Below are 13941 nucleotides of genomic sequence, written 5' to 3'. Positions count from 1 at the left end.
AATTAGGGTTCCTCGCTGATATACTTAGAACCCATGAAGTGCAACTCGTTTCATATGAAAAGTTGTTTATCCAACAGAGAAGAGATAGCATCAACGCTAAACAACAACAGAGTGGCGGTGATAGTGGGGGCGGCTGGGTGTGGCAAGTCCACTCGGGCTCCTGCCATGATCCTTCGCCACTGCGGGGCGAATACCACCGCTATAGTGTCAGAACCGCGAAGAGTTGCTGCTATGGGACTGGCGCAACGGGTTGCTGATGAATTGGGGGAAGAGGTACACTTATCTATTCTACATATACGAGTACATAATAAGAATGTTACCTTTATTAACTAAACTTGACCACCCGCGTGGCGAAGTGCTTACCATGCCGGTCTGACGCGCAAAGGGTTCTGAGTTCGAACCCCGGTCAGACATATTTGAATGATAAATTCAGATTTCTGTTCTGGATCTCGATGTTTGTGTGTGACCATGGCACCCACGACACAGGGAATCTCATTGTGGGGCTGTGTCGAAAGAGTCTTTTTTAAATTATTTATTTTTGGTGTTAAATAAATTATACAATCAAATTAGTAGACAATTCAATTTAAGACCATAATTGCTCTTACAATTTTTTGTGCGACAAACATTTTGGCTGATAAAGCGTGAAAACACTTTTTCAAGATGGCGGCCGAAGGGCAAGAGTTGCGATCCCACAAATTAGGATTTAGGTTTACACACAAGGGAGATTCCCCTTGGCATCAAAATCAAAAAAAATAAAATTGCATCCTCTGACCTTTGCATGTTCAGGACGAACATTTGTAACATTTCAATGGACTAAAAGTAGTTTTGAGAACTGATATTATAGCAATTTCTGCCACTTTTTTTAATTTTTTCTATCTGTATATCTGTATACGTATATCTGTATACGTATGTTTGTTTGAAATGTTATCTTCTGAATTGAATATAATGGATAACAATATAAATTATAGACCTTATTTTGACTTAACATTTAGTCTTTATTTCATTCAAATCGACCTAATTGGTTATAATGTCCATGGGTGGCAGTGACTTACCATCAGGTGGACTACATCCTCCTTTGTTACTTCAACTATATAAAACACATGCCCAGTAGTGGAATTAAATGGGTTGATGATGATGATTATATTATTTCAGGTAGGAGAATCAATCGGTTATCAGATCAGGCTACATGCAAAGCCGCCTAAGGTCAATGCTGGTGCTATCCTGTATTGCACTTCTGGTGTCTTGCTTAGACGGCTGCAAATGAATCCAGGTTAGTAGTAGAACCTAATTAATCTAGATTTTTTAGAAGTGGGTCAATTTATTTCGTAAAAAGTCCTTTTTTCTTTACGTGGTGCTGGAGCGGCCATACCGGTCTGATGCAAAGGGTACCGGGTTCGATTCCCGGCCAAACAGATATCTAATGATGATAAAAGAAATCCTAATGTGAGGTTAAGAGTGTAGAAAGAGTCTATTCTAGCTATTACCCCTTTCTATTAAATATTGATAATAATCTAAAATAATAATATAATATAATATATAATTATTTAAAAAAATCCTTTTTTTTGTAACATTGAAGTAACAAACGAACATGCGGTCCGCCTGATGGTAAGTGGCTACTGCCACCCATGGACGTTTGTAATTAACACCAGATAAGATTAGGTTCTTATCTGTTGACAGATGTTTTGCTATCCCTGAGGACTTAGTTGGAATAATGGAAGTATGTCTCCCTTACCACGCCCTTCAAAATCAAAACACAGCAGCGCTTAACACTGCCGTTATGACATACAAATAGATGAGATGGTGATACTTCTGGCTTCGAAACACGAACAGTTCTACCACCTTCAAATGTTTCTATTAATATCTGTATTCATTTATTAATTATTTTAAGTTTTTTATTATTTCATTTTATTTATATGTTTCAGGTCTAGAAGGCTGTACCCACGTGTTTATAGACGAGGCTCACGAGCGTGACGTCAACACCGACATAACGTTGTTACTACTGAAGCGGGCTCTGGATTTGAACCCCGGACTGAAGGTAGTCGTGATGAGCGCTACTTTGGATATAGGGGTGTTTACGAGGTAATTTTTGTAGATAAATTAGGAGGGTGGAAGGGGTGTCACATCTATTTTGCTTAATAATAGTAGATTTAAGCGTTTTGTTCTGGTTTGAAGGGTGTGGTAAGGGAGACAGACTTTTCCGAAACGTTCCACTAACTAACTAACATTGTGACACGAGAATTTTATATATAAGATTTACTTTCCAGATATTTCGAGTCCTGTCCGGTAATAGAAGTGCCGGGTCGGACTTTCCCAGTGGATATACTACATTTGGACGACATCCAGAAGAAATTGGGAGTGAATTTACCAGTTACTTTGGAAAATTGTAAGAAGGAAGATGGAAAACCTCAGGTTAATTGTCACGAGGTATGTATATTTTTTATAGGAGTAGCAGACGAGCATGCAGTCCACCTGATGGTAAGTGGCTACTGCGGGCCATGGACATCTGTAATCAACCCCAGATAGGACTAGATATTCCTACCTGAAATCGGCTACTGCGTCGCTACCCCTGAGGACTAAGCTAGAACGGTTCGGAAAAGTCCGTCTCCCTTACCACACCCTTCAAACCGGAACACAGCAGCGCCTAACACTGCTGTTATATGGCAGAAATAGGAGTGACGGTGGTGCCGCCGGAATCGAACCAACTTCAAACGCTGTTTTTTTAGCACTATTCTGCCAAAAATACAACCGCATGCTCGTCTGCTACTCTTATATTATAAAAACAAAAAATAGTGTTTGACGTTTTTATTCGACGCATAATTTCATAGGCTTTTTTCTTTATTTATAGGTCGTAGAAGTAATAAGAGCAGTGGATAAAACTGAAAAGGAAGGCGCGATGTTAGTGTTCCTGCCCGGCTGGGCCGAAATTAAGCAAACTAAAACACTTCTAGACGAACAGTTTGGAGAAAATAGCCTGCATATGATACTACCGGTGCATTCACGGTGAGTATTTTTTTCAGATTTTAGTATTTGTTTTTTTAAGTTTTTTTTTAAGTTTTTAGAGAAATAAAATATATTTCGTGGCTAGATTTAAACTTATGACTTTTATTGTAAGTAATTTTCAATTTTAATTACTTTTAGTTATATTTTCAATATCAAGGAACTGATATTTAATAAATTTTAAATTAAATATATGAAAGTTAAATTTACTTTACTTATATTTTCATGTCAAAAACGGATTTTTAATAAATTTCTTTCAAATTAAACAAAATATATAAAGCACTCCTTTGAGTTTGTCGGGAATCGTATTAGGAGGAATGATTATTTTATTTTACATTCGTAAAAATTAGCACATTTGCTTCTGTGAGGAATCGAACTTAAGACTACGTTTGAGTAATACTCAGTGTTACTATCATAGTACTATACGTTTTTGATTTACAAATCATATTGCTTGAAAATTTGCGTATTTCTTATCCATTAGGTAATGAACCCAAAAATCTCACTAATATAGCACATTTACTATTTAACACAATTAACACATCATAACAATTAACACATCGCTATCCGCCTAAAAAATGAAATGGCGTAATTCTACTGTTTTATTTTGTATTTATTTGTAATTGTAGATTTATCAAAACCAAAAATGAGACTTTTTTTTTAATTTTTGCTTATAGACTATCAACAACGGACCAAACGAAAATGTTCTCGAAACCGCCGCCAGGTGTCAGGAAGATCGTTCTAGCGACCAACATAGCGGAGACATCTATCACTATACCCGATGTTGTTTACGTCATAGACACCGGAGCTCATAAGGAGAATAGGATCAAAGAAGGCACTGGTATGGAAATACACTTTGTAATATGTATAGTCCGCGTCAACGTGCTAGTCCGCTCTGAATATAGAAATGAATCGCGTCGCCATAGCAAATTGTATGACTACACCTGCTTGCAACAACTTCAGAGCGGACTAGCAGTTTGGCGCAGACTGTACCTAACTCCTAAAACACACTAATACTACACACCCATTCCTACCTAATAATAGCAGTGTTAAGCGCTTCTGGTTTGAAGGGTGTGGTAAGGGAGACATACTTATTAGAAACATTCCAGCTTAGTTCTCAGGGGTAGCGGTGCACCTGTGGCCGACCTCAGGTAGGAATATCTATTCCTGTCTGGAGTTGATTACAGATATCCATGGGTGGCAGTAGCCACTTACCATCAGGGGGACTAAGCTGGAACACCTCGGAAACGTATGTCTCCCTTACCACACCTTTCAAACCAGAACATAGCAGCGCTTAACACTGCTGTTATTAGGTAGGAAAGGGTGTGTAGGAGTAGTGTGTTTTAGGAGTTAGGTATATTACAAGGTAGAAATAGGTGTGACGGTGGTGCCACTGAACCACAAAAAGTTCTACCGTCTCCAAATTCATTATTTATATTAAGTTTTAAAATAAAATATAAGTAAAGTTAGCCATTCTATTTCGTTGTAGGTACGGCAAGTTTGGATACTGTGTGGGTGTCTCAAGCGGGCGCTAAGCAGAGGACTGGAAGGGCTGGGAGAGTTCAACCTGGTATGTATTGCCCACGATGTCCCACTGTTGGGCAAAAATCTCCTATTAAACCATAATTTCGACCAAATATAGTAGACTTTGTAAGGTTCCGTACCCCAAAGGTAAGAACGGACTTCGCTGTCTGTCCGTCTGTCTCACGGCTCTATCTCCTGAACCGTAAATGTCGTTTAAACAAAAAATATTAAATTTTTGGTGGTCAGGAACCTTCCGTTGAGCATTTGCTAATTATTTGGAATTATGTATGAATTAAATAATAATTGTTGTAACAAGTCTTCATAACAATGTGGTTGTAACAATTCTGAGTAGATATCGAGCTGTCAGTCTTTCGTGCAATGAAAACGACACTACAAATCCGAAGTTAGTCGATTATCTATACTAATATTATAAAGATGTAAAGTTTGTAACTTTGTTTGTTTGTTTGTAAGGGCTAACCTGCAGAAATACTTAACCGATTATGAAAATTCTTTCACAAACAGAAAGCTACACTATTCAGGAGTGCTATAGGCTATATTTTATTATGATTTAACAAAAAGTTCAGAGAAAAATAATGGCATATGTATATCAAGTCAGTGGCAATTGGGTAATGCTTTACCGGCGTGCCCTGACTAAATGTTTCGGTATAGACAAACATAATGGTCATCAAAAATGTTGTTGTCTATTAGTTCTCAAAACAACTTCTCAAAAATATAATTAACGACCAACGAAGTGGGCACGGGTCGGCTAGTAGTAAATAAACAAACTTATATATTTTTCGTAATTATGTTTTTTCAGGAGTGTGTTACAGAATGTACACAAAGGACAAAGAAGCTGAGTTTGCTCCGCACACGACGCCTGAAATTTTGAGGTAAAATTAATTCTATTGAACGTTTTCGAACACAAAGTGTGTTATAGAAATTATAATGCACAATTGTTTTTGTCGGGACTGCAATATTTATTATAAAAGCAGTGTGATATAATTTGCTTAAAATAAAGTCTTCACTAATGGTTATGTTTTTAACGTTCCATACCTAAAGGGTAAAAACGAGACCCTATTACTAAGTGTCCACTGTGTGTTTATCTGTCCGTCTGTCACGGAGCTCTATCTCTTGAACCGTAATAGGTAGACACTTGAAAATTTTACTGAGTATGTATATAATGGTGGCCGTTATAACAACAAATACTCAAAAAAAAAAATGAATATAAATGGGAATCGACATACAAGAAACCGTCATTTTTCGGCGTTTTTCGCTTTATCTATTGAACCGTAATAAGTAGACGGTTCAAATTTTCCGAATGCATTTACTTCAATAGTCGCTATGATAACAAATAAGATAATAAAAAAGTTAATGATAATTTGATCGTAAGGAACCCTCCATTTAACTTGCTCTCGGCCAATTATTTTTAACATATTCGTAATATTTTAATAACAATTATTTTCACATTTATTTCTATTGTTTTTTAATCGTTTTTTATTGTTTTATAGGATACCATTAGAACAAACTGTATTAAATTGTAAGACGTACGCACCAGATGATAAAATTGAAAATTTCTTATCACAACTACCGGAGCCGCCGAGCAAGAAAGCTATCGATTTTGCAGTGGCGGATTTGATGGCTATAGGTACTTACCTAACAATGAATAATTTGCTAACACTTGTTAGCAAATTATTCAAATTATTTTTATTACAATAGTATTATTTTTTTATTATTTGACATTATTCAGACGATAACACAATATTTAAAATAATAATTTATATTTATTTATATCATATTGGCTGGAGAGATTTTAGGAGAAATGAAAGAAAAATGAAAAAAAGGGTATTCGGAATTTAAAAAAGTTTCGGGAGCAATGTTACATTGTAATGAAAACGGAAATGAAGTTAATGCCTTCGAAACATTTATTTTACCTTTAATATAAGGTTATAAAAATGAACATCATCGTCTGGCCTGTTCCACTGCTGGGAATTGTCCCACTGTTGGGTACGAATATCCCCTTACAATGGGAAGGGCTTCGGCCATCGTCCACGAAGACAAGGAATAATTAATAAATAGATTTCTAATGCGCATAAAATGAAAAATCAGAGGTGCTCGCATGGGATTCGAACCTGGCACCCCCGGTATTACAACTTGTAAAGTAACTTCTTAAGTCTTCTTTGCATACAAAAATCACAAATTAGTAAAGATCATAGATATAGGATGTCAAAGATACACAATGTCAGTTTAAACGCGTTACCAAAATTGATACGTGTATGTGTGCGCAATAGTGTTGTTACCTTCATACTTTTTATCGATTGACATCCAGTATTAATTTGTTGAGCCTGCCGTGGCAACGTAGCTTTCGTATCCAAATTATTACAAAAAATAATAAAATACCATATTTTGATAGATGATTATTTATTAATATTATAAAACAAGTATTATGATATACAAATTAATACGACGACTTCCTTGGTATAAACTATTTTTCCTCAAAATGTTTGTTACATATTACCGATGATTTAATATGAGTCCATTCTGTTTTATTATTCTTATCCACTTTTCACGTACCTCACTTGATCGACTTGGTATCCTTAAAAAGATATAGGTGATACAAATATTATTCGAGTTATTTTATTTATTTATTTATTTAATATATAATATGACGAAACCATTTTGTCAAGCCCTAGCGTAAATAAATAATTTAATTCTCGTATATATTTTGGTAACTTTTCATCTATCTATGAAATATATGTATTTATAGCAAGATAAATGAACATAAAATTGTAACAACTATGTATGAAACCAATTAATACGAAATTTGACCAAATATTGGTTAAGAACCTGGGATAGAAAAATCGCATTTACCTGTGAAACGTATACTTCCGTGGATTATTTTTCCTTGTAACGGTACACTTGACAATAGAGCAAGACACCCTTGTAACAAAAACTCAACAATATATTAATACTAGCATTAATTTTGGTAAAATAACAAAACGCGCCGTAGTCGGGGGAGCTTAATGCCGCTTATTCGAAGAGAAATTGACACGCTGTCACTTTTCTTGGCATCTCTTTCTCTCTAGTAGATTGTCTATATGAGTTGAAATATGTCTTTCTCATGCTTTGTTGGCCTTTAGCGTAGCGAAAAAATTCTAAGTCTATGGTAAAGATACTTCGCCGCCTTGAAATTGAATGAAGCCACACACGGCTTATTAGTAAGTTCTTTTTTTGTATTCTTGACAAATAAAAACATTTTTAGAGAAAATTTACGAATAAATAACTAATACTACGTAATTTACATAATAAATAAATAAGTATTTCAAATATTTTAGGGACATTTTAGCACGGAGACGTGGCAAAACTATATCAATTCTCAAAACTGGGTACATTTTCTTGTTAGGAGTGAGTAATATTTACTAATCTATGACAAACATGTAAATTGAATGTAAATATCATTACTAAATATAAATTTGCAATTTTATATTTTCAGGCGCTCTATCCCGCTCAGAGAAGTTGACCCGTCTCGGAGTTCTTCTGTCATCCCTCTCGTTGCACCCTCGTTTGGGGGTCAGTTTGATCCACGGTGCTATCGTAGGAGCTGTGGTAGCAGTGGCCAATGTTGTTACACACTGTGGTGATAGCGTGGAACTGTTTAGGAATGTTGCTGATAGACGTGATGGTAAGGATTTTAGAGACTACTAGAACCAGAGTGACTTTTTGATGTGAAACATCTATAGCCGCACGTAAAACCGATTTCTGGCGTGGCGACGCATGCCGTGGCGATGGTATATATATACAGTCTATATGCAGTAGTGTGTACGGTGTGGCGACGCGGCGCCATGCGCAATCGACTGTGCGATTCTCTCCCACTCGATCTGGCGTTAAGCCATCTTTCTCGCTACACTGAGCTCGAATACTATTTTATTTTATCATTATGACATATTTAGTTCCTATCACAATATGTTCTTTTCTGCATATTACTTTTACAAAATAATGTCGATGTTTCACATCTACCAAGCGTCCCGTGACGGCTCACATTTTTTATTTTATTTTTTTATTAATTGATAGGCATGCGTTTGGCCTCGACCTTGCCTCATGCTAAGCTTTGATGAGGCCTAAGATGTGCCACGCTAATGTGATGTGCCTAACTGCATTTAAATGACTTTTGACCTATTTGACGAATTTTTCGTTACGGAATTTCTCGATTCGGTCGCCGCGCTCAAAGCCCGCGATAAAAGCTATGCAATAGCTTAATACAATCTCTATTAACATGTTATAAATTACTACCTATGATTAAATATTTTTCAGAAATCCGCGATATAAAACGCAAGTTCAGTCCGCATTCAGACCATGCGGCGTTCCACTGGATACAAGACGAATTCGAGCAAACACTAGAGGAGGTCGGCTGGGAAGATGTGGACACTTGGTGCGACAAACATGGTTTACGGAAAGAGAGGCTTGGTTATGTGAGATGTGAGTAAGAATAAAATTTATATGAAATAAAAATAACAAAAAAATAAAACCGACTTCTATTTCACTACAAAGTAAAAAATAATTAAAATAAATATTGATTTAGTACATATTTTTGAAGTCGGCGCTCAATATATTTTGTTGGTTAACGGTGTAAACATTGCGTCCAATATGAGCGCGTCCAAAAAAAATATATATGTGTCGAATAGATAACCTCTCTTTAATTTCTTTTTAACGCGGGTGAAACCGCGGTACACAGCTAGTCAATAATAAATTCCTTTGTTCAATTTCATTATTTTCTTTTACAGCGTTATCAAACCTACACCTAGAACAGCTGTTTAAATCCGGCTTCATAGAACCAAAGCCGGATATAATGGAACTGAACCGGTTCTCGGATGTAGATGAACTAACGTCAGCTGTACTGCTATCTGGTTCCAACTGCTTGCTGATGACTAAGAAACATGTGAAGACTAAAGGGAAGCTGATGACGGTAGTGGAACTTTTTACGAGGTTAGTTACTCCTTTTACTATAAAGGATTTTTTTAAATTGATCTTCACGGCCAAATCCGAAACTATAAGGATAAGCTAAAAATTCTGAAAGGTGTTACGAAGAATATTTTGTTAAAAATAAAACTGTATCATTACTTTTTTGAAAAATCTTTTCTCATGGGGGGAATCAAAAAAGTTCACTTTGATAAAAAAACGCACCTGTATTATTTCACCATCGGATAGTGTTGGTTATAAGGATCACATTCTGGAAAGTAATGTTGTAATGATGAATGACAAACTAAAGGAAAATGCTCATTTAGAAAAACATATTGTTACGTCATAAGTCATAACACATGACGCGATATTATATGTTCCAATCAATTTATAATATTTCTTGTTTTATAACAATTTCACTTCTCGCAAGTACACATTGATACATCGCTGCTTTGCGAAAATAATGGCACAACTCTAAATTCATTTTTTTGTAAAGATACAATTTAAACCCAAATATTTCCTATTTTAATGGTCCTAACGGTACTGCAGTTATATACATAACTACTCATTTTTAACTTACTAATTGTATTAAGATTTCGAAAAAAAAACATTGTTTAATTTTAAACTAGCTCTCCTGGAAAATTACCTTTTTTACTTGTGCCATTATTCTTGCAAAGCGACATGCTCTCTTTTTTATTTATGTTTTTATCATATACGCCAAATAAGTATACATTTTTGTACGATTTTTACAGTAAAGGAGATAGAGCACACATAGGCAGCGAGAGTATCAACTACGGTATCAAAAAGCAGAGAAACACCCATCTATTAACCTACTTCGGTGGCTACCATTCCAGCGAGCGACGGGCTCTAGTTGTCTATAAAACGTCGTTAGTGTCGCCCCACACTGCGTTGCTATTCTCTATGGGTGATGTGAAGATGGAACAAGTGGTATGTATTTACTATAATAGGAATGTGTTCGGTAATATATAGAAGTTGTAAGCACAATGCTTAAATAAAAAATACAAAAATTTTATTTGTAGAATAAGGTCAATAATTTTCGCTCATTCTGCCATAAATGGCGTACAAATATAATTTTAAGTCGCAGTTTATAAGTTCAAATTATTAAATTGTAGATACTAATTTCCAATATTGTTAAAAGGTTAATAAGATAAAATGTCACATAAAGATAAAAATGAATAATGTCTTAAAAATAACAAAAAAAAATATAATACAGTATGCTATCTGTACAGTTTGTTATAATAATGTATAAAATACCAAATATAAAAAAGAAAGCCAAAATAATAATCCAAAATTATAAAATAAATCTAGACAGCAATTTACATACACAAAATAACATAATTATGTCTTGACAAAAATCGTTACATATATTTTATGGTCATAGAGTTTTTAAAAACTTTACATAAGAAATTATTATTTAGAAAACTTCGATAGCGTGATTCAGAATACTCGTGGCGCCATCTCTTGACGAGTAGCGGGAGTTCACCACAGTTTAACTTGTATTCCAGCGACCGTTATTAATCTACCCAATATTTGCCTACCGAAAAAGTATGTTTAACAATTTCTAGTTGGCAGAAATTGTCAAATGTCGATGTTTGGTAGGCGAAACTTGGGAAAAGTTAACCAATTAATGGTGTGTTTAGATTCTCGAAACATAGATTCTTACAGTTAATACAGTTCTTCTTAATAAATTTAAAATTGTTGTTAATTTATAATGTTTATTTTCAGCCCGAGTTGGAAGATACTACCGCATTGTATTTACCCAACCACAATTTAAGAGTTCATGTGCCTACCAGGTATGTATTTAAATTTAGAGAGTGACTAAAATCTGTTAATAACCAACAATGGGTAACAATTTTTGCCTACGAAAGTTCATTTGTCAATGTATGTAAGTAATTATCAAATATCAAACATTCCTGGACAAAAGTTGGTGAAGATTGAATATTAAGTTAAGATTAAATCTACTTCGCAACAATCCGCTACAAATATGCATGATGGTATATATTTTAAACCAGTATTGCAGTATGTACCAGAACGATGCACCACCGACCGACCGATGGTAACGATTGATCGTCGTAGAGTCAACTTACCCTGATGATGCTCCGTTTTGGAGCGAAACACGTGTTGGTGGTGGTATGTATGGTGGTGTATATTTTTAATTTTTGCATCTGCATGTATCCTTTGAGGGAGGGAGGGTGGTACATACTGCATGGTTTAAAATATAAACCATCATGCATATTTGTAGCGGATTGTTGCGAAGTCGATTTAATTTTAACTTAATAGCATGGATTTCCGCAAAGTAACGCCTGATACAATTAACTATCTGAGTATTAAAAACGCACATTGAACTACTTACCCTACAACGATCCTTTTGTAAATCAAATTTAATTGTAAAATATCGTAAATTGTAAAATTGCATTTTAAATTTTAAAAAAGTGTTAAAATAATCCAATTTACGATTAATGTGCAAAATCATAGATATTATTATTCTAAATGTATTAAAAATGTAAATTTACGTTATTATTTTTAGAACAATATTAATACAATCAATTAACAATTACACAAATTTATGTTTATTATAATTTTACATATTATATGTATGAATATGTATAAGAATGTCCATGTGTGTTTGTGAATGAATGTATGTATATATTAACTAAATGTCTGTGTGAATGATTGCTATTTTTTGACATTTATAACTTATTCATTTCTATTTCAGGCAAGCGGATCTAATCGTCAAAGCTAGAGAGATGCTATGGAACACCTTTCAGTATTATATAAATAGGGACTTGCATAATATTAATTTTGATGAACATACAACTGTTTCTAGGTTTAAGATTAGGCTAGTGAAAGCTATCGGTAGGATACTAGTGGAGGCTCAGGAAGAATTGGGAATCAGTGAAGAAAAAAGATAAATAAAAAAAATATATAAAATAAAAAACTATTTCATTTCTAATATCTTTTATAACTTAACTGTGTTACTGACTGGCTGGCTGGCTGAATGACTGACTGACTGACGGACTGACTGGCTGAGTGTCTAGCAAACTTTTTTACGTCTTACAGCTAAGCACATATCTTTCCCTACTAACTGAAATCATTCTAATCGATGATGAAATTTACTGTTTAGATTAAGTTAATCGTTTTATATTCAACCTATAGGTTTGATTGTGGTATTACCTTTCGTGGTTCGACTCTGGCGGCACCATGCCACACCTATTTCTGTTATAACAGCAGTGTTAAGCGCTGCTGTGTTCTGGTTTGAAGGGTGTGGTAAGGGAGATACATTATCCAAAGCGTTCCAACTTCTCCTCAAGATTTGTAACTTATCTGTGGCCGACCTCAAGTAAGAATCGAATCTTATCTGGGGTTGATTACAGATGTCCATGGGCGGCAGTAGCCACTTACCATCAGGGCTGCATGCTTGTTTACTATTTATATAATATAAAGAAAAGGTAGTACAGGGACAAACATTAACATACATATTTCTTACGTAATAACTTATGTTTTCCTTAACGTTACTACGACGTTCGGTTCTAAGAAATTGTTTGTCAAAATCTCATTTACATTTTAAATATTTAATTCAAGGAACAGTGGCGCAGTTAATAGTAAAACGTGTTACATGCGATGCAACATGTTTCGTTTGAGGAAAGATTTTGTAAAAGGGGATTTTTTTATAGTAAACACGGGCTAGTTATGGGAGCTGGGCGTCGAGGAAAGAATTGCAGTCTATTTCACGAACGAATTAAATTTTTTATTTAAATTTAAACACAACTTGTAACAATAAGGAATAATAAGAAATATATGAGATAGGTAGAGTCACTTTCCGCGATGGAGGTGAACTGTTCCCATGGTGGACGGTCACCTGCACGTGGGACGCGCCTCGTCAGCGTTGGCCGTTCCGCGAAGACACGATGCAGCGTGAGAACGGCGTAGGGCTGCGCGATGCAGCCTTAACATGTAGATAAGCCTTACACGTAACTGGCTTAAAAATATTTTTTTGTTTTTTTTTATAATATAGGAGTAGCAGACGAGCATGCAGTCCACCTGGTGGCACGTGGCTACTGCCGCCCATGGACATCTGTAGTCAATTCCAGATAGGATTATATTCCTACTTGAGGTCAGCCTAAGATGCGCCGGTACCCCTGAAGACTAAGTTGCAACACCTCAGTAAAGTCTGTCTCCCTTACCACATCCTTCAAACCAGAACACAACAGCTCTTAACACTGCTGTTATTAAGTAGAAATAGGTGTGGCGGTGGAGTCGCTAGAATCGAACTACAGAGGCCTCTACCATCTTCAAATATTTAGGCCTGAAATCAACCAAGAAACTCACGAAATTATAAATATTTTTGAAATTTCGCGATTTCGAAAATTACTGTGTAATAACACAGTGATGCGTAATTTATATATATTTAGAAAGTTAATATACCTACTTACATTAGGAAGAGGTTTG

General features: G+C 35.2%; 1 protein-coding gene across 1 annotated transcript in view; it reads left to right on the top strand.

Moving 5' to 3' along the window:
* Window positions 1–12418, top strand: part of LOC140754975 (ATP-dependent RNA helicase DHX30) — a 28127-nt gene extending 15709 nt beyond the window's left edge. The window contains exons 7-21 of the mRNA XM_073090136.1: window positions 78–273; window positions 1153–1270; window positions 1923–2079; window positions 2265–2424; window positions 2846–3000; window positions 3672–3835; window positions 4484–4564; window positions 5336–5408; window positions 6027–6163; window positions 8009–8197; window positions 8827–8991; window positions 9297–9498; window positions 10224–10419; window positions 11218–11285; window positions 12209–12418. Of these exons, the coding sequence (XP_072946237.1) occupies window positions 78–273; window positions 1153–1270; window positions 1923–2079; window positions 2265–2424; window positions 2846–3000; window positions 3672–3835; window positions 4484–4564; window positions 5336–5408; window positions 6027–6163; window positions 8009–8197; window positions 8827–8991; window positions 9297–9498; window positions 10224–10419; window positions 11218–11285; window positions 12209–12404 (2257 nt within the window). The 3' untranslated portion in view covers window positions 12405–12418. The remainder of the gene's footprint in view (window positions 1–77; window positions 274–1152; window positions 1271–1922; window positions 2080–2264; window positions 2425–2845; window positions 3001–3671; window positions 3836–4483; window positions 4565–5335; window positions 5409–6026; window positions 6164–8008; window positions 8198–8826; window positions 8992–9296; window positions 9499–10223; window positions 10420–11217; window positions 11286–12208) is intronic.
* Window positions 12419–13941: the final 1523 nt, after the last annotated feature.

The sequence above is a fragment of the Epargyreus clarus genome, unplaced genomic scaffold (assembly GCF_041222505.1).
Source record: "Epargyreus clarus isolate Ecla_fem2 unplaced genomic scaffold, WU_Ecla_fem_2.2 ptg000032l, whole genome shotgun sequence".
NCBI classification, from domain to species: domain Eukaryota; kingdom Metazoa; phylum Arthropoda; class Insecta; order Lepidoptera; family Hesperiidae; genus Epargyreus; species Epargyreus clarus.
This window is presented reverse-complemented; position numbering and strand designations above follow the sequence as displayed.